This window comes from Hippopotamus amphibius, chromosome 9, assembly GCF_030028045.1.
Source record: "Hippopotamus amphibius kiboko isolate mHipAmp2 chromosome 9, mHipAmp2.hap2, whole genome shotgun sequence".
In the NCBI taxonomy this organism is placed as follows: domain Eukaryota; kingdom Metazoa; phylum Chordata; class Mammalia; order Artiodactyla; family Hippopotamidae; genus Hippopotamus; species Hippopotamus amphibius.
Window position 1 is genome coordinate 72,068,485 of NC_080194.1, and position 25,994 is coordinate 72,094,478.

At 38.3% G+C, this 25,994-nt stretch overlaps 1 protein-coding gene across 2 annotated transcripts in view; it reads left to right on the forward strand.

The window, feature by feature from the left end:
- The window catches only part of INTS4 (integrator complex subunit 4), a 123,731-nt gene that overhangs the window by 38,624 nt on the left and 59,113 nt on the right, over window positions 1–25,994 (forward strand). For both annotated transcript variants that reach the window (XM_057747867.1, XM_057747868.1), the window contains exons 5-8: window positions 11,646–11,831; window positions 12,418–12,468; window positions 15,773–15,861; window positions 16,993–17,113. In XM_057747867.1, the coding sequence (XP_057603850.1) occupies window positions 11,646–11,831; window positions 12,418–12,468; window positions 15,773–15,861; window positions 16,993–17,113 (447 nt within the window). The remainder of the gene's footprint in view (window positions 1–11,645; window positions 11,832–12,417; window positions 12,469–15,772; window positions 15,862–16,992; window positions 17,114–25,994) is intronic.

Consider the following 25,994-nt stretch of genomic DNA (forward strand, 5'->3'; position numbering starts at 1 on the left):
TTCTAGTTTATGTGCCAGATTAGATGGTGGTGCCTTTCACTTGGAAAGAGAATTCTGGGAAAGCATTTGGTTGGGTGTGGGACAAAATCCAAATACCCCAGCAATTTCAAACTTACTAAAAAAATTATAAAAATAGTATAAAAAATTTCCATATACCCTTCTTTCTGGTTCACCAATAGTTAACATTTTTCCATATTAGCTTTGTCATTCTCTATGTACATTTTTTCCTGAACCATTTAAGAGTAAATTGGAAACATTATGCTTCTTTTCCACCAAAATAAGTACTTAAGTGTGTATTTCTTAAGGAGGAGATCATTTTTATAAGCCTGATTTTTCAAAATCAGGAAATTTAACTTTGCGTTTTATTTGTTTTTGTTTTTTTTTTTTGGCCACATGGCATGCAGGTTCTTAGTTCCCTGACCAGGGATTGAACCTGTACCCTCTGCAGTGGAAGCACAGTATCCTAACCGCTGGACCGCCAGGGAATTCCCAGGAAATTTTTATTTTATTTTTTATTTATTTTATTTTATTTTTTCCAGAAAATTTAACTTTGATATAATACTAATCTTATACTTTATTCAAATTCTACCTATTGTCCCAATATTATCTTTTGTATAAATTTTTCTTTTCTGGTCCAGGATCACATATTGCATTTAGTTTTCATGTCTCTTGTCTTCTTTAATCTGGAAAGGTCCCTCAGCCTGTCTTTCATGACCTTGACTGGAAGAAAGTAGGCTATTAACTTCATAGAATGTCTTTCAACATGGATTTATCTGGTATTTCCTCTGTTTAGATTCAAGTTATGCATTTTGGTGGGAATACCGCATATGTAACATCGTATCCTTCTCAGTGCATCATAGTGTGAGGCATAGATGAGGTTTGACTCATGATTGGTGTTAACTTTGGTACTTGGTTAAGATAGTGTCTGCCAGATTTTTCATTGAAGAGTTGCTATTCCCTCCTGTGATTAGTGAGTAATTTGTGGGGAGTTTCTCTGAGATTATGTAAATATCCTCTTCCCCATCAAACTTTTACTCTCTGTTTTAGCAACTGTTAATAAATCTTGCTGAGTCATTTATTACTCTGATTATTGCAAAATGGTGGTATCCTAACTCTGTTATTCTATTTTTTTTAGTTGGCATGCTATTATAAAGTTTTCCCTCCCTCTCTCCTTCCCTCCCCCCTTCCTGTTATTCAAAATATTATAGTCTCTCCTTATTAATTTTTGAAGTTCATATTGCTCCTTTATATATTTTTAAAATATAAGATGTGAATCTTCCATATTTTTTGTTTCACAGTAGGAAGAAGGTCATGCTTTTGGGTACTCTTAACGTTTCAAAATTCATCTTATTTTATCCTGTCAGTAATCCATTGTACAGCTAATCCTCATTTGAGAGATGATGAGATTTAGATTTGGCCAGGAAATTACTGTCTTTTCTTGTGTAGAATCCTCACAACTGAAATTAGAGGTCTTCTGCTTTCTTTCCTATCTGTGAAGATTTTTCTAGGAGAATAAATATCATTTTTGCTTATATGGCTTCCTTAGAGCCTAGTATAATTCTTTGTTTCTCTGTTTCCATCTCTCACCTTCTCTTCCAGTCTCTCTGTTTCTTTTCTGTTCCTTTAATTCTGTAGCAAAAGTACATTAAGCTCTTAAGGCAACAGAAACATAACAGCATTTTAACATTTATCAAATACTACCCAAACAGATATGATCTGTTGTTTGTTAGGAGAGGTTGTCTGTTGGAATCATTTCCATTGCTAAGTACACTGAATTTTTATCTGTACTGAAAAACAGTCCAAATTGATGGAAATTCCTTGGATACCCAGTGGTTAGGACTTGGCGCTCTCACTGCTGTGGCCTGGATTCAGTCCTTGGTTGGGGCACTAAGATCCCACAAGCCATGCAGTGCGTAGCGCACCCCCTCCCCCCAAAAACATCCATATTGAAACTGAATGAGTCAGTAAGTTATTTTTGTCTTATTTAACCTCATTCTCAGATTTTCTTGATATACTTAATCATTTATTTTTTTTCCTGTAGCAATCGTTTTCACTGATTGGTTTAGCTTATTTTTGACATGGATTGCTCTTATTATCGGGGATGTGGTTTGCTTACTCACTCCATTAATTTAGAATTGATGGCACTTTAATGGCCTGGATATAACACCAAAATAGCCTCATCTGCAGAGCAGATACTAGGCAGCTATTAGTGATGTTAGCCGTGATGTAAGTAGTGACCTGTGGGGGAAGGATATCATAAAACTGTAATTGCTGCCCTGAGGGTGTGATTTAGACTTATGATCTCTTTTGGGTTAACATTCAGTATGCAGTAATAGGCTGGTTTTGCGTCAGTGTTGCCTTGGTTACCTTAATAGGAACTAAAAGATTTTAGTTTGTTGTTTGAAAATCAAATAAAGTATTTGTAACAATGGTAGCAACCTTCCAGGGGCTGGTGGTTCAGTTAACAGTTTAGTTATGACAAATGATGCTTCCATACTAAATAAAAATAGTTTATTTAAAAAAAAAAGAATAACTTTGCTTTATTAACTGTGACAGAGTCATTGCCAGCTTCATATCTGGAAGTCTCTCTTAAGTTCTCAGTTTCAGTGTGTTATTTTGTTGGATAATTTTGAGACTTTACTGTACATAAGGCATTGTAAGTACTTAAAAGTATGTTTCACATTTCTGTAGCCTAAATAACTTGGAGGCATGAATTAACTCTGAACTAAAATGTTTGAGATATTTTTATAAGGAGACAGCCCCTCTCTGAGAGCCCCATCCTCTGTACTTGAGTTTTCTCGCCAGGCTTCCTTTGTTCTCTCCTCTAAATAAGCCTGCCTGCCCAGTCCACCTTCACATAGAACATAACTTCTCACAGAAAGTCCAGGTCCCGTTTAGTTCAGGAATCTCACCCTGGAGCATTCTGATGTGAACCATTAACAGGTGCTCAGTACCTTTCCTGACAGACTGCCCTCTTGTTAGACAGCTGTCACTAGAAAATTTATGCTGGTGTGTTCCAGATCAGCAGGCCTGTTTTATCCAGGTGGACCACTTTTACCTCTGACCGTTCTGTTTTCTATTTTTTGCCACCACCTGTCCTTTCCCCCACCTGTTTCCCTTTTCTTCTTCTTTTTTAAATAAATACATTTATTTATTTATTTATTTATTGGCTGCGTTGTGTCTTTGTTGCTGCACACAGGCTTTCTCTAGTTGTGGCGAGTGGGGGCTACTCTTCATTGCAGCACGTGGGCTCCTCATTGAGGCGTTCTCTCTTGTGGAGCACAGGCTTTAGGCACACAGGCTTCAGTAGTTGCGGCACACAGGCTCAATAGTTGTGGCTCACAGGCTCTAGAGCACAGGCTCAGTAGCTGTGGCACATGGGCTTAGTTGTTCTGCAACATGTGGGGTCTTCCTGGAGCAGAGATCGAACCTGTGTCCCCTGCATTGGCAGGTGAATTCTTTTTTTTTTTAATTAATTAATTTATTTATTGGCTGCATTGGGTCTTCGTTGCTGTGCAAGGGCTTTCTCTAGTTGCAGTGAGCGGAGGCTACTCTTCATTGCAGTTCGTGGGCTTCTCATTGAGGTGCCTTCTCTTGTTGCGGAGCACAGTCTCTAGGCGTGCAGGCTTCAGTAGTTGTGGCTCGAGGGCTCTAGAGCACAGGCTCAGTAGTTGTGGCACACGGGCTTGGTTGCTCCATGGCATGTGGGATCTTCCCAGAGCAGGGATTGAACCCGTGTCCCCTGCATTAGCAGGTGGATTCGTAACCACTGCACCATCAGGGAAGCCCCTGGCAGGTGAATGCTTAACCACTGCGCCACCTAGGAAAGTCCCCTCCCTTTTCTTCTTAAGCAGGTTGTTTTTTTTAAAGTACATGCCATGTGCCAGGCACTATGCTAGGCACTAGTACTTACTGAACGTCTGTTATATCTGGGACACTGTTAGCTGATTTTACATACAATAATTATTAAATTCATTCTAATCCACTCACCATAAAATTGCATGGTGGGGGATATTATTCCTATTGTTACAAAGTAAGGATTTCTAAAAACTTAAGGGACTTGGTGAAGATCACATAGATACTAAGTGACAGCTCCAGGAATCAAACCTAGGTCTGATTCCAGTCTGTGTTCATTCCACTATGCTACTTTGCCTCTCAAATAAGAGGGGAAACACATTTTGAAATCCACTTTCTTTGCAAAGCCTCCTACACTTCCTCCATGCATTCTCTGCACCTGTGTGGGTGTGAGTTTCCTATAGCTGCCCCTTTTTATGGTCCTAAAGTACGCTTATTCTTATGGATAATACAATATTTTTCTAATGTTTATGAAGCAGTGTGGTTATTTTACTCTTTTTTTGTGTATATTTAAACTTTCATTTTTTAAAAAAATCTCAAACTTGGGAATTCCCTGGTAGTCCAGTGGTTAGGACTTGGTGCTTTTACTACTGTGGGCACGGGTTCAATCCCTGGTCAGGGAACAAAGATTCTACAAGCTGAATGGTGTGGCCAAAAAAAAACTCCCCACAAAAAAAGCCTCTAACTTGAAGAAAAATTGCAAGCACAGTAATAAAGAACTTTCTTTTCTTGTAAACCATTTTAGAGTAAGTTGCTAACATGGTGCCTCATTACTCTTCAATACTTCAGTTTGTGTTTCCTATAAACAAAGATACTCTCCTACATAACCTCAATATGACCATCAAAATCAGGACACTGACATCAACATGTTATTACCATTTAATCCTCAAACCTCATTCAAATTTCAATATTTATTCCAATGTTCTTTATAGGACAAGGATCTAGTTCAGAATCACATCTTGTATTGATTGTCACCATATCTCATCAGTCTTTCTCAATTTGGAATAATTCTTCAGTCTTTGCTTCATTTTATGACCTTGATACTTTTGAAAATTATAGGACAGTAATTTTGTAGAGTATCCCTGAATTTGGGTTTGTCTGATATTTTCTCATAGTTAGATTCAAGTTTTCCACCTTTGGCAAGAATAACACAGAAGTGATGCTGTTCTTGTCTCATTGCATCCTGTTAGGTGATACACCATTTTGATTTGTTCCCATTACTGATGATGTTTACTTTGATCATTTCATGAAGGTGTTGTCTGCGAGATTTCTTCACTATAAAGTTGTTCTTTCTTTTTAGAAAGAAAGTAACTTTTTATAAAGTTACTCTTTCTTAATCTTGAAATGATTAAGTATTTTGTGGTATGGTACTTTTAAAAAAATATTTTATTTATGTATTTTTATTTTTTATTTTTGGCTGTGTCGGGTCTTAGTTGTGGCATGTGGACTCTTCATTGTGGTGCGCAGGCTTCTCATGTTGTGGCATGAGGGCTCAATAGTTGTGGCACTCGGGCTTAGTTGCCCTGCAGCATCTGGGATCCTAGTTCCCTGACCAGGGATCGAACCCGAATCCCCTACATTGGAAGGCAGATTCTTTTTTTTTAAGAACTTTTATTGAGATATAATTGACATACAATAAACTGCATGTATTTAAAGTGTACAACTTGATATTTTTTTCTTATTAGTAAAGTATATATGGAAATCCTGATCTGCCAATTTATACCCCCTGCACCCCCCCCTCCCCCGCCTTCCTCACTTGGGGTCCATATGTTTGTTCTCCACATCTGTGTCTCTATTTCTGCCTTACAAACCAGTTGATTGGTTGACCTGTGTGCCATTTTTCTATATTCCACATACATGCTTTACTATACAATATTTGTTTTTCTCTTTCTGACTTACTTCACTCTGTATGACAGTCTCTAGGTCCATCCACATCTCTACAAATGTCCCAGGTTTGTTCCTTTTTACGGCTAAGTATATTCCATTGTATATATGTACCACATCTTCTTTATCCATTCATCTGTTGATGGACATTTAGGTTGCTTCCATGTCCTGGCTATTTTAAATAGTGCTGCAGTGCACATTGGGGTGCACGTGTCTTTTTTGAATTACGGTTTCTCTGGGTATATGCCCAGTAGTGGGATTGCTGGGTCATATGGTAATTCTCTTTTTGGTTTTTTTGGGAACCTTCATACAGTTCTCCATAGTGGCTGTTATCAATTTACATTCCCACCAACAGTGCAAGAGGGTTCCCTTTGCTCCACACCCTCTCCAGCATTTATCGTTTGTAGATTTTCTGATGATGCCCATTCTAACTGGTGTGAGATGATACCTCATTGTAGTTTTGATTTGCATTTCTCTAATAATTAGTGATGTTGAGCAGTTTTTAATGTGCCTCTTGGCCATCTGTATGTCTTCTTTGAAGAAATGCCTATTTAGGTCTTCTGAAGGTGGATTCTTTACCACTGGACCACCAGGGAGGTCCCATGGAATGGTACTTTTACTATTACTAACATTATTCATCTTGATGTTCCAATTCCCTGATTTTGCCAGGTGGGAGCCCCTTCAGGCTGGCTTCTGTTTCCTTTTGACTTTTCTCTACAGTTGCCCCTTTAACAGCTTGGGGGTTAGGGGCACTGACCCTTTGCACAGTTAAAAATTCATATTTATAATAGAGATCAACTCGATGATGGGTGGTGACTTAGAGGGCTGGGATAGGGAGGATGAGAGGGAGTCTCGGGAGGGAGGGGATATGGGGATATATGTATAAATACAGCTGATTCGCTTTGATGTAGCTCAAAAACTGGCACAACAGTGTGAAGAAATTATATTCCAATAAAGAGCTTAAAAAATTCATATTTAACTTATAGTTGACCTTCCATATATGTAGTTCCTCTCTATACCCAGTTCCTCCGTATCCACAGTGCTACATCCACAGATGCAACCAACCATGATCCGTGTAGTTCTGTAGTATTTACTCTTGAAAAAAATATCTGTGTATAAGTGGACCCATGCAGTTCAAACCATGTTGTTCAAGGGTCAACTGTATTGGTTTTTTTAATGCCTCATTTCCTTCTGGCGCAGTAAAATATTCCAGGCCCACCTTGTACTTTCTCTGTTCTACCCCTGGAATCAGCTTTTCTCTAAGAAGCCCTTGTTCCTCTTAGTTGAGAATTGTAATTTGAAGTCAATATCTGGGTACTGTGTACTCATTGCTGTTGGGGTGTTGCTGCTTTTGGGCCTTCTCAGTGGACAGAGCTAGCGGATATATATATATACACATATATATATATCTTCTAATATACTATCTATATATTATATACATTTATATCTGTATTTTTATTTCTATATCTGTATATAATAAAAATCATGTTATCATCTCTCCTTGTAATTCAAACCCAACACTACAGTGTTTATTCTACAGTGTTTTTCTATTATTTGTAACTTCCTTGTTAGACAGTATTACCCTTAACATATTTACTTATTTGATGTATCTTCCTGTTCAGTTGTGTGTGTGTGTGTGTTACTTACACAAAGTGTTGGTGGCCTGGTTTACTAACCATAAGAATTGGGTATTAATTTAGTATCACTATGTTTATCAGGCAATAGTTAGAAACCTGAGCAATTCTTCATGGCTGGAGAATAGTGATGCTTGGGAGTAGTGGTATAAATATATGTAAAGAAAACAGGTATTGTATAAGGTTCAAATGCCCAACTCTGAATATAGTAAACAAAGTTTTTAAAATCATGACATTATCTATAAAGCTGGATGGGAAGAAGAGCTGTAGATGGAGTGTCATGAGACTTGGATTCCAGTATCAACTCTTCTACTAGGTTATCTTTGTGTTATTAGACATATCACTTAATTGTTATCATCCCATAAAATAATTGGTGAAGAAGGGGAAAGGAAAGAGATGGGTGATTACTGAGGTTAATTCCAGAGACTGCATGTCCCAGTGTTAGAGTGAGCAAGAGGGAAACTTGTGTGATTTCAAATCAGTGATTTCATTTATAGATAGAAAATCATGGAAAATTTGAACTTGAAGGGCATATCCAAAGATACTATTTTGAGAACTTGAAGGGAATATCTAGATACTCTTTTGTATTGACAGTTATACATGCAGCTATCTCATTATTTTAGGTTATAGTAACAATAGCTAATAGTCAATATTATGCTTTATAATATATAAATGTTTTTTTTTTTTTTAACATTTATATTCCTATTTGAGCCTCATGATAAACCTGTAAGTTAGGTAAGGCAGATATTAGTGTCCTTCTTTATAAATGAGGAAACTGAGGCTCTAAGAGGTCCAATGACTTGATCACTGTTATATATATATATATATATATAGAGTCAGAGCTGAAATTTGAAACTAGGTCTTTTTTTTTGATCTATATATACTTTATAATATGGAAATTTTCAAATTTACTTATTCTTTCCAGTTGTGTAAATTTGACAATTATTTATGCTTTGCAATCTTTTTCATCTGTTTTTTCTCTCACTTTTTGTTGTAGTCTGCTGTAATATTTTAAAGTAAATCTCTGACATGTTATTTAAATCATAAATACTTCAGTATGTATCTCTAACTGATAATAACTGATATTTTTTAATATAGCCATGATGCAGTTATTAATAGTTATTCCCTATCATCTCATACCAGTTTATATTAAAGTTTTCTTAATTGCATTAAATATCTTTTCATAGTTGGTTTTTTTTTCTTCTTGGATTAGCATATATTACATTTGGCTAGTCTCTTAAATTTCTTTTAATCAGTAACAGTGCTCCCTTTTGTTTTTTCTTTAAGCACCACAGATTTATTGAAGAAACCAGATCATTGGGTCTTGTCTTATGTCCTACATTCTGGATTTGTTTGATTGCTTCCCTTTGGTGTCATGTAATTGTTGACAGAGAGAACCTCTACAGATTGGTTTCTGTGTCCTTTTGATAGGACTCAATTAGTCCTTGGTATTTCCTTGCTTTTTGGCACAAGATGTCCCAGGTTTTTCTTACATATTTCTTGTCCAGTCCTGAAACTAGTCATTTCATTAAAGTATTTTCAGTTTCTGTTACTGCATTATGTGAATAGCTTTTTTCAGTAGCAGTGGACTAGGATTGGGAAAGATAACTGAAAATTTGTTAAAAATGATGATGAGAAATGCTAAAATGAAAAAGATTGACAGTACTAAGGGTTGACAAAGATGTGGCATATCTGGAACATTCACACATCACTGGTGGGAGTGTAAATTATTTAAATTAGCACAACCAGTTTGGAATACTATTTGGCAGTATCTTTGTAAACTGAACATGTACATGTCCAATGACCCAGCAATTTCACTTCTAACTGTATATTCAACAGAAATGTGAACATGTATATCAAAAGCCACATTCAAGAATAATCATTGTAGCATTGTTTAGAAAAGCCTAAAACTGGAAGTAACCCAAATATCTGTCAACAGTAGAAAGGATAAATGGATTATGGTGTGTACACAAATGGAATGCTGTACAGTAATGAGAATGAATAAACCATTGCTATATGCCCAACTATGGATAATTCTCACCAACGTAATATTAAGCAAAGGAAGCCAGGCATTATTTGATCTTATAAAGTACAAAAATAGGCAAAATAAATCTATATGTTAGAAGTCAAGATAATGGCTATTTTTTGTTGAAGTAGAGTTGATTTACAATATTATATTAGTTTCAGGTGTACAACACAGTGATTTAGTGTTTTTATAGGTTATACTATAAAATCATTTTGAAATATTGGCTATAATCCCTGTACTGTACAATATAATCCTTGTAGCTTATTTTATACATAGTAGTTTGCACCTCTTAATCCCCTACTCCTATTTTACTCCTCCTCCTCTTCCCATTGGTAACCACTAGTTTCCTCTCTATATCTGAGTCTGTTTCTGTTTTGTTAGATTCATTTGTTTGTTTTATTTTTTTTAGATTCCATTATAAGTGATAACACCCAGTGTTTGTCTTTTTCTGTGTGGCTTATTTCACTAAGCATAATACCCTCCAGGTCCATCCATGTTGTTGCAAATGGCAAAATTTCATTCTTTTTTAGGGTTGAGTAATATTCCTCTGTGTGTGTGTGTGTGTGTGTGTGTGTGTGTGTGTGTGTGTTATGTCAAACAGTGTTCTGCCTGTGTTTTCTTCTGGGAGTTTTATGGTTTCTGGTCTTACATTTAGGTCTTTAGTGCATTTTGAGTTTACTTTTGTATATGGTGTGAGAAAATGTTGTAATTTCATCCTTTTACATGTAGCTGTACAGTTTCCCCAGTACCACTTATTGAAGAGACTATCTTTTCCCCATTGTATCTTGTTTCTTCTGTTGTTATAGATTAGCTGACCGTAAGGGTGTGGGTTCATTTCTTGGCTCTCTCTTCTGTTCCGTTGATCCATGTGTCTCTTTTTGTGCCATTAACATACTGTTTTGATCATGGTAGCTTTGTAGTATAGTGTAAAGGCAGGGAGCATGATTCCTCCAGTTTTGTTCTTTTTTCTCAAGATTGCTTTGGTGATAGTGGCTATTTTTGTTGGTGGTAGAGTAGTTACTGGGAGAGTTGGTCATGCTTTACTTCTTTATCTGGGTGCTTCTTTTTTGTTTCTTTTTTAAAAATAAATAAATAAATTTATTTATTTATTTATTTATTTATTTATTTATTGGCTGCATTGGGTTTTCATTGCTGTGCATGGGCTTTCTCTAGTTGTGGTAAGCGGGGGCTACTCTTTGTTGCCATATATGAGCGTCTCGTTGTGGTGGCTTCTCTTGTTGTGGAGCATGGACTCTAGGTGCACAGGCTTAAGTAGTTGTGGCATGTGGGCTTTATAGTTGTGGCTCATGGGTTCTAGAGCACAGGCTTAGTAGTTGTGGCGCACGGGCTTAGTTGCTCTGCGACATGTGGCGTCTTCCTGGCTCAGGGATTGAACCTGTGTCCCCTGCACTGGCAGGTGGATTCTTAACCACTGCACCACCAGGAAAGTCCCTGGGTGCTTCTTATTTGTGTGTGTTTTATGAAAATTCATTGAGTTCAACATTTAATATTTTTGCATATTTCTATATGAATATTAAAAATTTTTTAATTTATGAATTTTTGTTCTGTTTTTAGATTTGATAGTAAATGCAATTTAAGGGATCACTTTTAAAGTACCTAATCTTTACAAGGCAAGGTGCTCGCTGTTGGGACTATGATGTTGAATAAATGGGAGTCTTATTTTCTGAGGACTCATGATTCTTTTTTGAAGACACATACTCAAAAAACATGAAGGGAATCCTGTGGCGGTCCAGTGGTTAGGATTCGGTGCTTTCACTGCCAGCAGGGTCCCTAACCCCTGGGCCATGGACCATTGCCGGTCTGAGCCTATTAGGAACCAGGCCACACAGCAGGAGGGGAGTGGTGGGCAAGTAAGCGAAGCTTCATCTGCTGCTCCCTATCGCTTCCCACTGGTCGCATTACCACCTGAATCATACACCACCCACCCCTGCTCCCCCTGCTGTGCATGGAAAAATTGTCTTCCACAAAACCAGTCCATGGCGCCAAAAAGGTTGGGGGCTGCTGCAATCCCTGGTCAGGGAATTAAGATCCCACAAGCCATGGGGCATGGCCAAAAAACCAAAAAAACAAAAAAGCTAAAAAAAAACACACAAGACTAGACAGAATAGTGAGAATGTAGTGTTTAAAGTCATTCCTAAAGTTGATACAGTGCTTTTGTTTCTATTTTTTGTTTATTTTTAGGATATCTTAATCATGTCCCTTTGTTCTCTCTTTTATTTTCATAGCACCTGACAGATACCTCTCATGGTGTAAGAAATAAGTGCCTGCAATTGCTTGGCAATCTTGGTTCTTTGGAGAAAAGTATCACAAAAGATGCAGAAGGCCTAGCTGTCAGAGATGTCCAGAAGATTATAGGGGATTACTTCAGTGACCAGGACCCACGTGTGAGAACAGCAGCTATAAAAGCTATGGTAAACATGATCATGGAAACTAAATGGAGATAGTTTTCTTTGTTTCTTTTTTCATTTTTTTAAAAGTTAATGGCTAATGCCACCTTGGATATATTCTGAATCCCCCCAGGATACAGTTTATGCATCCTTTCAGGAAGGTGTTGGTGGCATCACAGAACTCAAAGGCACACGTTCTTTTATAACAGTTGCTTATCTTCGGGTTTCTCTGGTAGCTCTCACCTGCATTTCTGAAACACGGAAGGTACAACTTGTATCGCAGGTCCATGGGAGGCATGTTACTTGGTATTATAGTACGGTAGGTACAGGTTGTACCTTTGTATTTGAGAAGTATAGGTGAAAGTTATGGGGGAGGGGTGCTCTTTGGGGGAGATGGTATTAACCATTTCTTCCTCAGTCTCCTTATCATTATTTCATATTTTTTCTGATATCCCCTTAGGACAGTCCATGGGTTAGGTTTATTAAGTGATTGAGTGTTTCTCCTGAGAAGTCCAGGTTTCTTATTTATATAGCACTGATTTTGTGGGGAGACATTGGAAATATTGATTTTTTTTTTTCAGAATACTTAAACTGTATTTTTATTATCTAGTTGCAGCTCCATGAAAGAGGACTGAAATTACACCAAACAATTTATAATCAGGTACCTTAAATGATTGCTGTCTGGAAGAGGAGGGAGGTGGAGATACCATGAAACTTGGAGGATGGTGCACTGATTGTCAGAATTTAAAGACATAGAGCTTCAGCTGGCTAATAGTGGCAGTATTTATTGTGATGAATGTGAAGTTGTATCCAAAACATACATTCTAAGAAGAGAATGGGGGATATGTAATGAATAGCTAGTGCATGTGAGGAGGACATTTGGGAGGATTTAGGTAGCTCAGTGTGAATACCAGAGTATACAAAGAGAAGTGTAGGGTTCAGAGTAAGGAAAGTGGTAGTCTTGCTGATCTCTGTTTGGTTGATTGAAATTGACTTCAAACCTGAAGTCCATTTAGGGCACCACACTTGAGAAACTGGAGTATTTCTGGTGGAGGATGACCAAGACCATGGGGTCATATGAAAGGATATCACATGATTGTTGTAGCATTGGTAAGGAAAAACACAATGAAGTTATAGTATCATTAGGAGAAGCTGATTGAGTGCCTAACCAAAGGCTTACAGTTATTCTTGTAGAATAATCAGATGTATCTAGAGACAAGAAATCTAAATCCATGCTCAGAGACCAGTTTTTGTTAGCCTACCCAGAGTGGTTTTAGCTTTTAGAGGAGGAGGATAATTAGCCAAACCGCTATGACTGATGACTATACCAGGTACATTGTTTTACAAATGAAGTAGAATGAGTTTAGAATGATTATGTTGGTGTGACCTATAGGAAAACTGTGTGGGAAGCCAAATTATTCAAGTAAACTTGTAGAGTAAGGACTCAGAGGAAGAAGAGTTAGTCCGATGATTCAGATGTTTAGTGACATAAGACTGTGTCAGTTGATTAGGCAGGCAGTGCTCTGGGCCTCAAGGGAGTAGGGATGGAATGATGGGGGAGCATTTGAGGTATCAAGTAGAATTAGTTACCATAATGAGTTCAATTTTGATTATGTTGAGTTTGAAGGGTTGATGGCATAATCATGAGGAGAATTCCAGGTCTGGAGCTCAGGAAAGATCAGAGCTGGAGGTAGGTATTTGGAGCCATCAATATCTAGGGATCATGGGGATACCCAGGGAGAGTAAGAAGATTGGAAGAGATGAAGGATGGAGCCAGGGGTAAGGTCCAACATTTAAGAAAGGAGCCCTAGAATGGAACTGAGGAACAGCCTGATGGAGAAGGAGGAAAAATATATTCCAAAAAAGGCAGAAGGGCATTCTCATAGTCAGCAGTGTCAAATGCTGGTGAAAGGTCATTTAGGATAGGGCTGAAATCTGGTCACTGGATTTAGCAACAAAGTGGCCATAAGTGAGTTTAAAGAGAGCAGTTTCAGTAGAGTGGTGGGATGGGGGGTGGGGGGGTGGGGGGGGCCAGATCAGGGTTAGTTGAGGTGAGGCAGTTTAAAGTGATTATTGACTATGACTATACTTTAGAGAAACTTGACTGTGATAGGAAGGTGAGGTGGAAGTTGGTAGAAACGGGCATAGGATTAAGGTGTTTTGTTTTGTTTTGTTTTTTGTATTTGAAAGATAGTTGCTAAGTGTGCTTATATGTTGAAGAGAGAGCTAGTGTTTTGGGAGAGCTAGTGTTATGATAGAAGAGACAAAGGGGAATAAATGGTGGAGTAAGCTCCTTGAAGCAGAAAAGCAGGTTCATGAGCTGGTTCATCCTACAAATGTTAGTGAGTACCTGATGCTGACTCTATAATGCCAAGCATGTTATAATAGATGGGACCCATGTGCTTCACATTCTCGTAGGTAAGACAGGCAATTCACAAATAAGCAAACACAGTAGTAGCATATGAGTATTGCTGTGAGGTAAATCAAGAGGTTGCTATCATAGAGAATCACAAAGAGGATCTGTTTTGGAGAATGGTAAAGGATGGTCATGTGAGGAAGTGATGGGATCCGTAGCAAAAGTAGAAGGATTAGGAACTAGAAAGGACCCTTTTCCCTCAGATAGTGAGAAAACAAGGTGTGGAAGAATACAGGAGTGAATGAATTTATAACTGGTGTGGAGTAATTGAGTGGGTTTGTGCCTGAGAACCTTGATTTTTCTCAGATAAACAGGTCGCCTTATGGCTGGTAGTGGGATAGAAGTCCTGAGGAGAAGATTAAGAAAAGCTGCCTTGGGAAATGGAAGTTGAAAGTGGGAGTGTAAAAGATTTCAGTGTAGGGCTAATAAGATTTGATATCATGAATCACCAATCCCCTAGAGAGTGTAGTCTTCTTTGCCGGTGCTCTGCTGCCCTTGTGAAGAGTAGAGAAAGCCTTAGGTTCGTGGAGCAGCTGTAGCAGAAAACCCGAGGGGGTTGTGTATGATGATGCGGACAGTGCTGTGAGGAGACTGAAGGAAGGAAGGGGATAGAGCAAGGAGAAGGTGGTTCATTTGGAGAGAAAGGATGGAATTAAAGCAGTGGGCCTCAACCAAGGTGATTTTGCCGCTCAGGGAACAATTGGCAGTGTCTGGAGGTATTGACTGTTGCAGTTGCTGGGGAGAAGAAGAGGGTGCAGTGCTACAACTCTCTAGCAGGTAGAGGCCAGGGATGCTGCTAAACATCTTATGTTGCACAGGATAGCCTCTCACAGCAAAGAATTATCCAGTCCAAAATGTCAGTAGTAGCAAGGTTGAGAGACCCTGCTTAAACGGATAGATAACTTAAGTGGGATGAAGAGCAGGTGTGATGCATCAAGTCATGGCGATGAAAGAGCCGGTAGAGTAGCATGTTTTGGTCAAAGCATGAAATACAAGGTTTTAACATTTCAAAAACTGAAGTTCTGGGTGTGGTTGAAGTCTAGGGTGTTGCTATGACTGTGGGTGAAGTAGGGATATTCCACTTCAGGCCAAGGTGGAAAAAGAAAAATTTGGCCTCTTTGACAGCTTAGCATTGAAATTGTACATTTATTTAGAGTGCTTGGGTTTTCAGGTGGATTGTCAGTCAGAAATTTGTGCTCTGGTTTTCCAGATAGGGAAAAAACTCATATTTGGTGTTTGAGCCTGTGAGGGTAGCACTGTGGGCTCCCAGCAAGCTTTGCTAGGATTGATGCTATTCTAGATGGCTTTTGTGCTGTCTAGTAATCTGTGGTTCTCCTTTCAGATGTTGGGTGGGAGAGAACATAGTCAGAACACAGCCAGAGCAGCTGACAGCAGCCAAGAATTCTTTGTTGGGCAAAAGAAGTTAAAACCACCCATACGTATTGTGATTGGCATCATTATCCAGCCACCTTATCTTCATTTTAAAAGTAGGTTGAACATCACCTGGGAGGACATAGAACTAACAGACTTTTGGAATCCTTGTTTGCAGGCTTGTAAATTGCTCTCTGATGACTATGAACAAGTGCGCAGCGCTGCAGTCCAGCTTATCTGGGTTGTCAGTCAGCTCTATCCCGAAAGGTCAGTGTGGGTGTAAGCCAGCTTTTGTTCATTGCTAAGCCATTTTTCTCTCCTCCCACCATGCAAAAAGCCCACCTCTAGGAAAGAAATGTTGGTTAGATTTTTGGAAGGTAGTGTGAAATAAGGGAAAAGCATGGACCCTGAAAATCAGGATGCTTGGTCCTTGTTTTTCAGCTCTGCCTTGAACTTTCTGTGTATGCTGGGAAAGACACTCCGCCTCTCTGGGTTCGAACCTCCTCAACTATAAATGAAGAGATTGGATGGTCTTTCTCAAATGCTATCCACTCCATCTCTGTCTACCCCCTAAAAAAAAGTTTTTAAAATGTTTTGAGGCCCATTTTAGTAAATACAAATGCCAGCTAAAGATACTAGGTGAGTTTGAGAATAATGATCCCTTTTTCAGTGTTTTCCTGATTAAAAATATTTTCATAAGGAATTCCCTGGTGGTCCAGTGGTTAGGACTCGGCACTTTCATTGTCAAGGACCCGAGTTCAATCCCTGGTCAGGGAACTAGGATCCCACAAGCTGTGTGGTGCAGCCAAAAAAAAATTTTGTTTTCTCACAGTAATTAAATAATTTATCTCACAGTGATTCTTTCTGCTTTATAGAAGAACTCCTTTTATTGCAAAAAGAAGTGTTTTTCCTCTTCATTAAACTACCTACTGAAATTGAAACACCAGAATGAGTTAATAAAGTTATAGACACCCCCCCCCCCGCAAAAAAAAAAAGAAAAGACTAGTTGGAAATTGTCTTTTCGTTTAGGACCAGATTTGCAAGTATGTTTTATATTGGTTTATTCTGAGACTTACTATATTGACAGCAATGGAATTATAGGAGAGAATAAGCTTAAAGATATAAACTACTCTATGGTAGCTGGTTTTGGTATCTCATAAATCTTTGAATCTTTGGTGTTAATACTTTTTACTCAAGACACAAATTTGCAGTGCAACTAAAAATAAAGAAATCTTAGAGTGATTTGTTTACTCTGAAAGTTATTTCATCATTCTAGGATTTGAATTACTCAGCTATCATTTCTATTTGTGCTGGTTTTCATTGGTCATTCTCAGTTTATTGAACCTGCAGTTTTAGGCTCATGTTTTGTCACTTGTGGTTTCTTTTCTTTTAATTTAGTATTGTCCCAATTCCTTCTTCTAATGAAGAAATTCGCTTAGTTGATGATGCATTTGGAAAAATTTGTCACATGGTCAGTGATGGCTCCTGGGTGGTTCGAGTTCAGGCTGCAAAGCTCTTGGTAAGTTACATCTTCTTTAGTGAATATGTTATCTGTTACACTTGTACAAACATTTTGAGAAACTAGATAGAGACAGGTATGCACTTTTTCAAACGTTAGTGTTTCTTAAAATAGAAATTGTTCACTCTCCCATAGAGAAGTAGTCTTTTAGAACTAGTCTTTAGAACTTTAAAGATAATCCTATTTAATCTTGTTAGCATATTAGACAGCCAAAGTCTAGAGAAAAAGGAACATAATAATAATAATAATAAAAATAATTGTTATTGTTACTAAGCAGCTGGTATGGCCTAGATACTTTGCTATGAGGGTACTTACGTTATCTCATTTGTTCTTTTTTTCTTTTCTTTAATTGGAGTGTAATTGCTTTACTATCTCATTTATTCTTATAGTAACCCAACAGAGTAGATGCTGTTATTCCCATTTTCCAGGTGAGAAAACTGAGGCTCTGAGAATTTAAGTAAACTATTCAATTTATACAGATAAGAAGCTGTAGAGTGAGATTCAGATGCTAATCTGACTTTTAGCCTCATTCTTTCCTACTGTTTTGCCTTTGGTGACTCTAGTACATTGGTAAAAAAAAAATTTTAACTTTTCAGAGATAGAACTGTCTTATAGAAGAAGGAGCATTGGCATAATACTCAGCCTTATTTTATACCTGTGTTGTCTTGGACATGTCACTTAATCTTAGTCTCAGTTTCCTTTCCTTATCTGTTAAGTGGCTTATAATATCTCGCATGTTTATCTCACAAGGTTGTCATGATGCTCAAATGAGATCCTCTCTGAAAATGTGTATAAATTGTAAAGTACTACACTATGCAAGGTGGTGGGGTGGTTGTATAAATATATCTGTAACTATCTTTAAAAATTTGTATTAATGTCACAGTGAGAATATCTGAAATTCTTTTTGATCACTTCTCTTTTGAGGGCCCTCAACTCTGCCAGTCTTAGTTAAGATTGTTGGCTAAAAAGTTTGGACCGAAGTGAACACAGATCCAGTGATAGCCCTAGTCCTTTGACCAGTATTTTGGGGGTAACTGCTGAAACCTATGTGAAGCATTTTCATGGAAAAAATAAGGAGTTTGGATGATTTCAGTATTTCCTGCTTATAGATTAAATTGCCTGTTCATAATAAAATATAGAGTTAAACAAGCCAGCTGTTAGTGATTTTATTTTTGAATTCACATTTTAAAGCTTTGTTTTGATTTGTGCATATTTTAAAATTCAGAACAATCCAATCATTCATCAGATTCTTTCATTGAATGTATACTGAGCATCTACAGAGTGCTGTGTGTGTGAGGGGATGTTTTAATTAGAGGAATAATTCAATGATATGCGTATATTGTCACCTGAGTAGGCAGTTAGAAAAGTAATCCTTAAAGAAGTCATTCAAATTTTTTAGTTTTATACCCCATAGAATCTAAAATTCATTTGTTTAAAGCTATATGAAGAATGAATTACAGTGGTGAATATAATGTGCATTCTTCATGGGATTATTGGGAGGAATAAATTTTTAAAATACAAATATTTATACATTATTGAGCTCATTAAATATTTAATAGAGATTATCTACAGAGTTATTCATAAGGCAAACTCCTTATCATAGCAAAAAAAGACCGTTATGATCTGATCTCTACCTACCTGTGTTGCCTCATTTTTGGTACCCCTATCCTGTGTTCCATTCATAGAACCACTTGATGTTTTGCCCATGACATTCTCTCTATGTTTTTTTATTTTTTTTATTTTTTTTATTTATTTTTATTTTTATTTTTATTTTTTTTTTGGGGGGTACACCAGGTTCAATCAACTGTTTTTATACACATATCCCCATATTCCCTCCCTTCCTTGACGCCCCCCCCTCGAATCCCCCCCACCCTCCCTGCCCCAGTCCTCTAAGGCATCTTCCATCCTCGAGTTGGACTCCCTTTGTTATACAACAACTTCCCACTGACTATTTTACAGTTGGTAGTATATATATGTCTGTGCTACTCTCTCGCTTCTTCTCAGTTTCCCCTTCTCCCCCCGCCCCCTCCCATACCTCGAGTTCTCCAGTCCATTCTCTGTATCTGCGTCCTTGTTCTTGTCACTGAGTTCATCAGTACCATTTTTAGATTCCGTATATGTGAGTTAGCATACAATATTTGTCCTTCTCTTTCTGACTTACTTCACTCTGTATGACAGATTGTAGTTCTATCCACCTCATTACATATAGCTCCATCTCATCCCTTTTTATAGCTGAGTAATATTCCATTGTATATATATGCCACATCTTCTGTATCCATTCATTTGTTGATGGGCATTTCGGTTGCTTCCGTGTCCTGGCTATTGTAAATAGTGCTGCAATAAACATTATGGTACAAGTTTCTTTTGGGATTATGGTTTTCTTTGGGTATATGCCCAGGAGTGGGATGACTGGATCATATGGTAGTTCTATTTGTAGTTTTTGAAGGAACCTCCAAATTGTTTTCCATAGTGGCTGTACCAACTTACAGTCCCACCAACAGTGCAGGAGAGTTCCCTTTTCTCCACACCCTCTCCAACATTTGTGGTTTTCAGACTTTGTGATGATGGCCATTCTGATTGGTGTGAGGTGATACCTCATTGTGGCTTTGACTTGCATTTCTCTGATGATGAGTGATGTTGAGCATCTTTTCATGTGTTTGTTGGCCATCTGTATGTCTTCTTTGGAGAAATGTCTATTTAGGTCTTCTGCCCATTTGTGGATTGGGTTATTTGCTTTTTTGGTATGAAGCTGCATGAGCTGCTTGTATATTTTGGAGGTTAATCCTTTGTCCGTTGTTTCATAGGCAATTATTTTTTCCCATTCTGAGGGTTGTCTTTTAGTCTTGTTTATGGTTTCTTTTGCTGTGCAAAAGCTTTTAAGTTTCATGAGGTCCCATTTGTTTATTCTTGATTTTATTTCCATGATTCTAGGAGGTGGGTCAAAAAGGATGTTGCTTTGATGTATGTCAAAGAGTGTTCTGCCTATGTTTTCCTCTAGGAGTTTTATAGTGTCTGGCCTTACAGGTAGGTCTTTAATCCATTTGGAGTTTATTTTTGTGTATGGTGTTAGGAAGTGTTCTAATTTCATTCTTTTACATGTTGCTGTCCAATTTTCCCAGCACCACTTATTGAAGAGGCTGTCTTTTTTCCATTGTATACTCGTGCCTCCTTTGTCAAAGATAACGTGCCCATATGTGTTTGGGCTTACTTCTGAGTTCTCTATTCTATTCCATTGATCTTCCTTTCTATTTTTGTGCCAGTACCATACTGTCTTGATCACTATGGCCTTGTAGTATAGTTTGAAGTCAGGAAGCCTGATTCCACCAACTCCATTTTTCCTTCTCAAGATTGCTTTGGCTATTCGGGGTCTTTTGCGTTTCCATACAAATCGTAAGATTTCTTGCTCTAGTTCTGTGAAAAATGCCATTGGTAATTTGATCGGGATTGCATTGAATCTGTAAATTGCTTTGGGTAGTACAGTCATTTTCACGATGTTGATTCTTCCAATCCAGGAACATGGTATGTCCCTCCATCTGTGTGTGTCATCTTTGATTTCTTTCATCAATGTCTTAAAGTTTTCTGCATACAGATCTTTTGCCTCCTTAGGCAGGTTTATTCCTAGGTATTTTATTCTTTTTGTTGCAATGGTGAATGGGAGAGTTTCCTTAATTTCTCTTTCTGCTCTTCCGTTGTTCGTGTATAGGAATGCAAGAGATTTCTGTGCATTAATTTTGTATCCTGCTACTTTACTAAACTCATCAATGAGTGCTAGCAGTTTTCTGGTCGAGTCTTTAGGGTTTTCTATATATAATATCATGTCATCTGCAAAGAGTGACAATTTTACTTCTTTTCCTATTTGGATTCCTGTAATTTCTTTTTCTTCTCTGATTGCTGTGGCTAACACTTCCAAAACTATGTTGAATAACAGTGGTGAGAGTGGACACCCTTGTCTTGTTCCTGTTCTTAGAGGGAATTCTTCCAGTTTTTCTCCATTGAGAACAATGTTGGCTTTTGGTTTGTCATATATGGCTTTTATTATGTTGAGGTAATTTCCTTCTATGCCCATTTTCTGGAGAGCTTTTATCATAAATGGATGTTGAACTTTGTCAAAAGCTTTTTCTGCATCTATTGAAATGATCATATGGTTTTTATCCTTCAATTTGTTGATATGATGTATCACGTTAATTGATTTGCGGATATTGAAGAATCCTTGCATCCCAGGGATAAACCGCACTTGATCGTGGTGTATGATTTTTTTAATGTGCTGTTGCAGTCTGTTAGCTAGTATTTTGTTGAGGATTTTTGCATCTATATTCATCAGTGATATTGGTCTGTAGTTTTCTTTTTTTGTGACATCTTTGCCTGGTTTTGGTATCAGGGTGATGGTAGCCTCGTAGAATGAGTTTGGGAGTGTTCCGCCTTCTGCAATATTTTGGAAGAGTTTGAGAAGGATAGGTGTTAACTCTTCTCGAAATGTTTGATAGAATTCGCCTGTGAATCCATCTGGTCCTGGGCTTTTGTGTGTTGGGAGATTTTTAATCACTGCCTCAATTTCTGTACTTGTGATTGGTCTGTTCATGGTTTCTATTTCTTCCTGGTTCAGTCTTGGAAGATTGTATTTTTCTAAGAATGTATCCATTTCTTCCAGGTTATCCAATTGATTGGCATATAGTTGCTTGTAGTAGTCTCTCATGATCTTTTGTATTTCTGAGGTGTCCGTTGTGACTTCTCCTTTTTCATTTCTAAGTCTGTTGATTTGCATCTTCTCCCTTTTTTTCTTGATGAGTCTGGCTAATGGTTTATCAATTTTGTTAATCTTCTCAAAGAACCAGCTTTTAGTTTTATTGATTTTTCTTATGGTTTCTTTCCTTTCTTTTTCATTTATTTCTGCTCTGATCTTTATGATTTCTTTCCTTCTGCTCCCTTTGGGGTTTCTTTGTTCTTCTTTCTCTAGTTGTTTGAGGTGTAAGGTTAGGTTGTTTATTCGATCATTTTCTTGTTTCTTAAGGTAGGACTGTATTGCTATAAACTTCCCTCTTAGAACTGCTTTTGCTGCGTCCCATAGGTTTTGGGTTGTTGTGTTTTCGTTGTCATTTGTTTCTAGATATTTTTTGATTTCCTCTTTGATTTCTGTAGTGATTCCTTGGTTGTTTAAGAGTGAATTGTTTAGCCTCCATGTGTTTGTATTTTTTGCAGTTTTTTTCCTGTAATTGATATCTAGTCTCATGGCATTGTGGTCTGAGAAGATGCTTGATATGATTTCAATTTTCTTGAATTTGCTGAGGTTTGATTTGTGACCCAAGATGTGATCTATCCTGGAAAATGTTCCGTGTGCACTTGAGAAGAAAGTGTAGTCTGTCGTTTTTGGATGGAATGTCCTATAAATATCAATTAAGTCGAGATGGTCTAATGTGTCATTTAAAGCTTGTGTGTCTTTATTTATTTTCTGTTTGGATGATCTGTCCATTGATGTAAGTGGGGTGTTCCAGTCTCCCACTATTATTGTGTTACTGTCGATGTCCCCTTTTATAGCTGTTAGCATTTGCCTTATGTATTGAGGTGCTCCTATATTGGGGGCATAGATATTTACCATTGTGATATGTTCTTCTTGGATGGATCCCTTGATCATTATGTAGTGCCCTTCCTTGTCTCTTTTAATAGTCTTTCCTTTCAAGTCTAATTTGTCTGATATGAGTATTGCTACTCCAGCTTTCTTTTGACTTCCATTTGCATGGAATATCTTTTTCCATCCCTTCACTTTCAGTCTATATGTATCCCTTGGTCTGAAGTGGGTTTCTTGTAGGCAGCATATAGAAGGGCCTTGTTTTTGTATCCATTCAGCCAGTCTGTGTCTTTTGGTTGGAGCATTTAATCCATTTACATTTAAAGTGATTATTGACATGTATGTTCCAATTACCATTTTCTTAATTGTTTTGGGTTTGTATTTGTAGGTGTTTTCCTTTTCTTGTGTTTCCTACTTAGAGAAGTTCCTTTAGCACTTGTTGTAAGGCTGTTTTGGTGGTGCTGAATTCTCTTAACTTTTGCTTGTGTGGAAAGCTTTTGATTTCTCCCTCAAATCTGAATGAGATTCTTGCTGGGTAGAGTATTCTTGGCTGTAGGTTTCTCTCTTTCAGGACTTTCAGTATATCCTGCCATTCCCTTCTGGCCTGCAGAGTTTCTGTAGAAAGGTCAGCTGTTATCCTGATGGGTTTTCCCTTATATGTTGTTTGTTGCTTTTCTCTTGCTGCTTTTAATATTTTTTCTTTGTGTTTAATTGTCGTTAGTTTGATTAATATGTGTCTTGGTGTATTTCTCCTTGGGTTTATTCTGTATGGGACTCTCTGTGCTTCTTGGACTTGGTGAATTATTTCCTTTCCCATGTTGGGGAAGTTTTCCATTATAACCTCTTCAAATATTTTCTCAGACCCTTTCTTGTTTTCTTCTTCTTCTGGGATGCCTATAATTCGAATGTTGGTATGTTTAAGGTTATCACTGAGGTCTGAGGCTGTCTTCTAGTCTTTTTATTTTTTTTTCTTTTTCCTGCTCTGTGGCGTTTATTTCTCCCATTCTATCTTCCAACTCACTTATTCGTTCTTCTGCCTCAGTCATTCTGCTGGCTATAGCATCTAGAGTATTTTTAATTTCAGTTATTTTGTTATCCATTTCTGTTTGTTTTTCTGAGTTCTTATGAACTGTTTCTTGTACTTTCTCTATTTTGTTATCGAGATTTTGTATCATTTTTACTATCATTACTCTAAATTCTTTTTCAGGCATTTTTCCTATTTCCTCCTCATTTATTTGGTCTTGTGGGTTTTTTTCCTGCTCCTTTGCCTGCATGGGGTTTCTTTGTTTCCTCATGGTTGTCCAAGCTTTTGGGGTTGCTTGTCCTGGTGATAGAGGTGTTTATAGAAGACTGTCCAAGCCTCAGACTAATGTCCAAGTATTGGATTAAACGAATATTCAGTCTAGGAAACACATACATGTATAAGACACACAATTATTGAATCCGTTAGGACATAAGGCTCTAGAAAGACCTGACAGAACCCCAGTGTGCTATCAGATATTCAAAGAGAAACCCAGCAGAAATTGACAACTGAAACAGGACAAATCAGAGACAAAAGCAAAAGCAAACAAACAACAAATAACACCCTACACATACAAACATCAATCCAGGGAGATTTTGTAAGCTAGGATCAAATATAGAAATGAGCTGGAGTACCACCAGAGAGAATGGAGATTCTCAGAATGTAATTAGACAACTGTACTAAGAACTAAGATAAAGACAAAAGCCTAATATTAATACCAAGGCAGTGCATCATCTGGAGAATAGAGCAAGGAGTCTGAGCAGACCGATAGTGTTGCTTATAAGTATGTTAAGATAAAATACACTTAAAATGGCTGGAAGAAAGGGGAACAGAAGAGCGTAATGTGGTTGGAAATATGCAAAGAAAAAGAAAGGAATAGAAGTGTATAAAAGAAAGGGATGAAAGGAAAGTATGAAAGATATTTTGTCCGTACTACCAAAAACTTAGCTAGATATAGAAGTATATAAAAAGGCAGAAAAAAAAAAAAAAGAATAAAAAATATCATTAAAAAATTATGTTGTAAAACTTGTAGATCCCTTAGGGCTAAGATCGTATTTAATAAATCAAAAAAAAAAAAAAAAAAAAAAAGAGAGGGAGAAAGAAAAAAAAAATCCAGAACTGATCCCAGAATGGACCAGTTCAATAGGTATTGATACTACTATTTCTGTTTCCTTAGCATCTCAGCTGTAAGTGTCCTTCTCCTTGCCTTGGGTTTTTTTTTGCGTTATTCTGTGACCAGCAGAGGTTCCTTTATTGTTCGTCTGTAAGCCTCGGTGTGTGGGGAGGGAGAGGGTACAATAGTGGCTCCTTCTCCTGGGAGTGAGTGAGCAGTGGCGCACTGTTGTTTCAGTCAGGCTTGGAGGTGCCTGTTGCAGAGGGCGCTGGTGGCTCAGGTGTAAACAGAAAGTCTTAGAGTTGGGCCTCTCTCGGGGGTTTTTTCTTTTTGATGCTGGTTTTTTTTTTTCTCTCTGCAGCCTCCCTGCTGCTGGCGTTGCAAGGAGTTTTAATCTAGCCCCGCCCCAGTGCCTGAGGGTGCTTGTTATCCCTGAGCGCCTTAGGTGGCCCGCAGGGCGTCTCTCCACTGCCTGTTGCAGAGGCACGGAAAGAGAGGGAGAGTCTATGCGCGCGGCTCCTCCCTGCCACCCGGGAGCCTGCAGCCTCCAGCCGCCATCGTGGCCGGGCAGCTCTCAGGGACCGGCACTCCTCTCCGCGGACCTCCTCCCTCCTGTCCTCTCGGTCCGTCACCCTACCGGCAACAATGTTTCTCACCCTGAACCAGCTCTCCGGTTCCCACGCTCCCGTTCCTGGACCCTCCGTTCAGCCGCGGATCGATGTCTTGGTCCAGGAACGCTGAGCTGCGCTGCGGACCCTCTGTATGTTTCTCACTCCCTCCCGTCTGCCACAGCTCCGCCGCTTCACCCTCTTTGAGCCCTTGTAGATGCCTCCCTACCGGCTATGTCGGGCTCCCCGCAGCCCTTTCTGGTGTCTGAGGCCGTCTGCTGGTGTTCAGCTGGTTCTCTGTGGGAATGACTGCGTCCTTCCGTGCATTCCCAATGCATCTGTGGAGAGGGATGCACTCCACGTCTCTCTACTTCACCGCCATCTTTTTCTCCCCTCTCTATGTTTTAATTGTGATTTCCAGTTCCTCAGATATACCTGTCCCTGCCTCCATCCCATACTGCTTTTCTTTAAGTTCCCGTAGTACCCTTTATAAATGTGTATTATAAAATTTCATACCATAATGCAGTTCTCTCTTTACTTTTCAGTTTCCCTCACTCGTGTGTGAGATTGTTGAG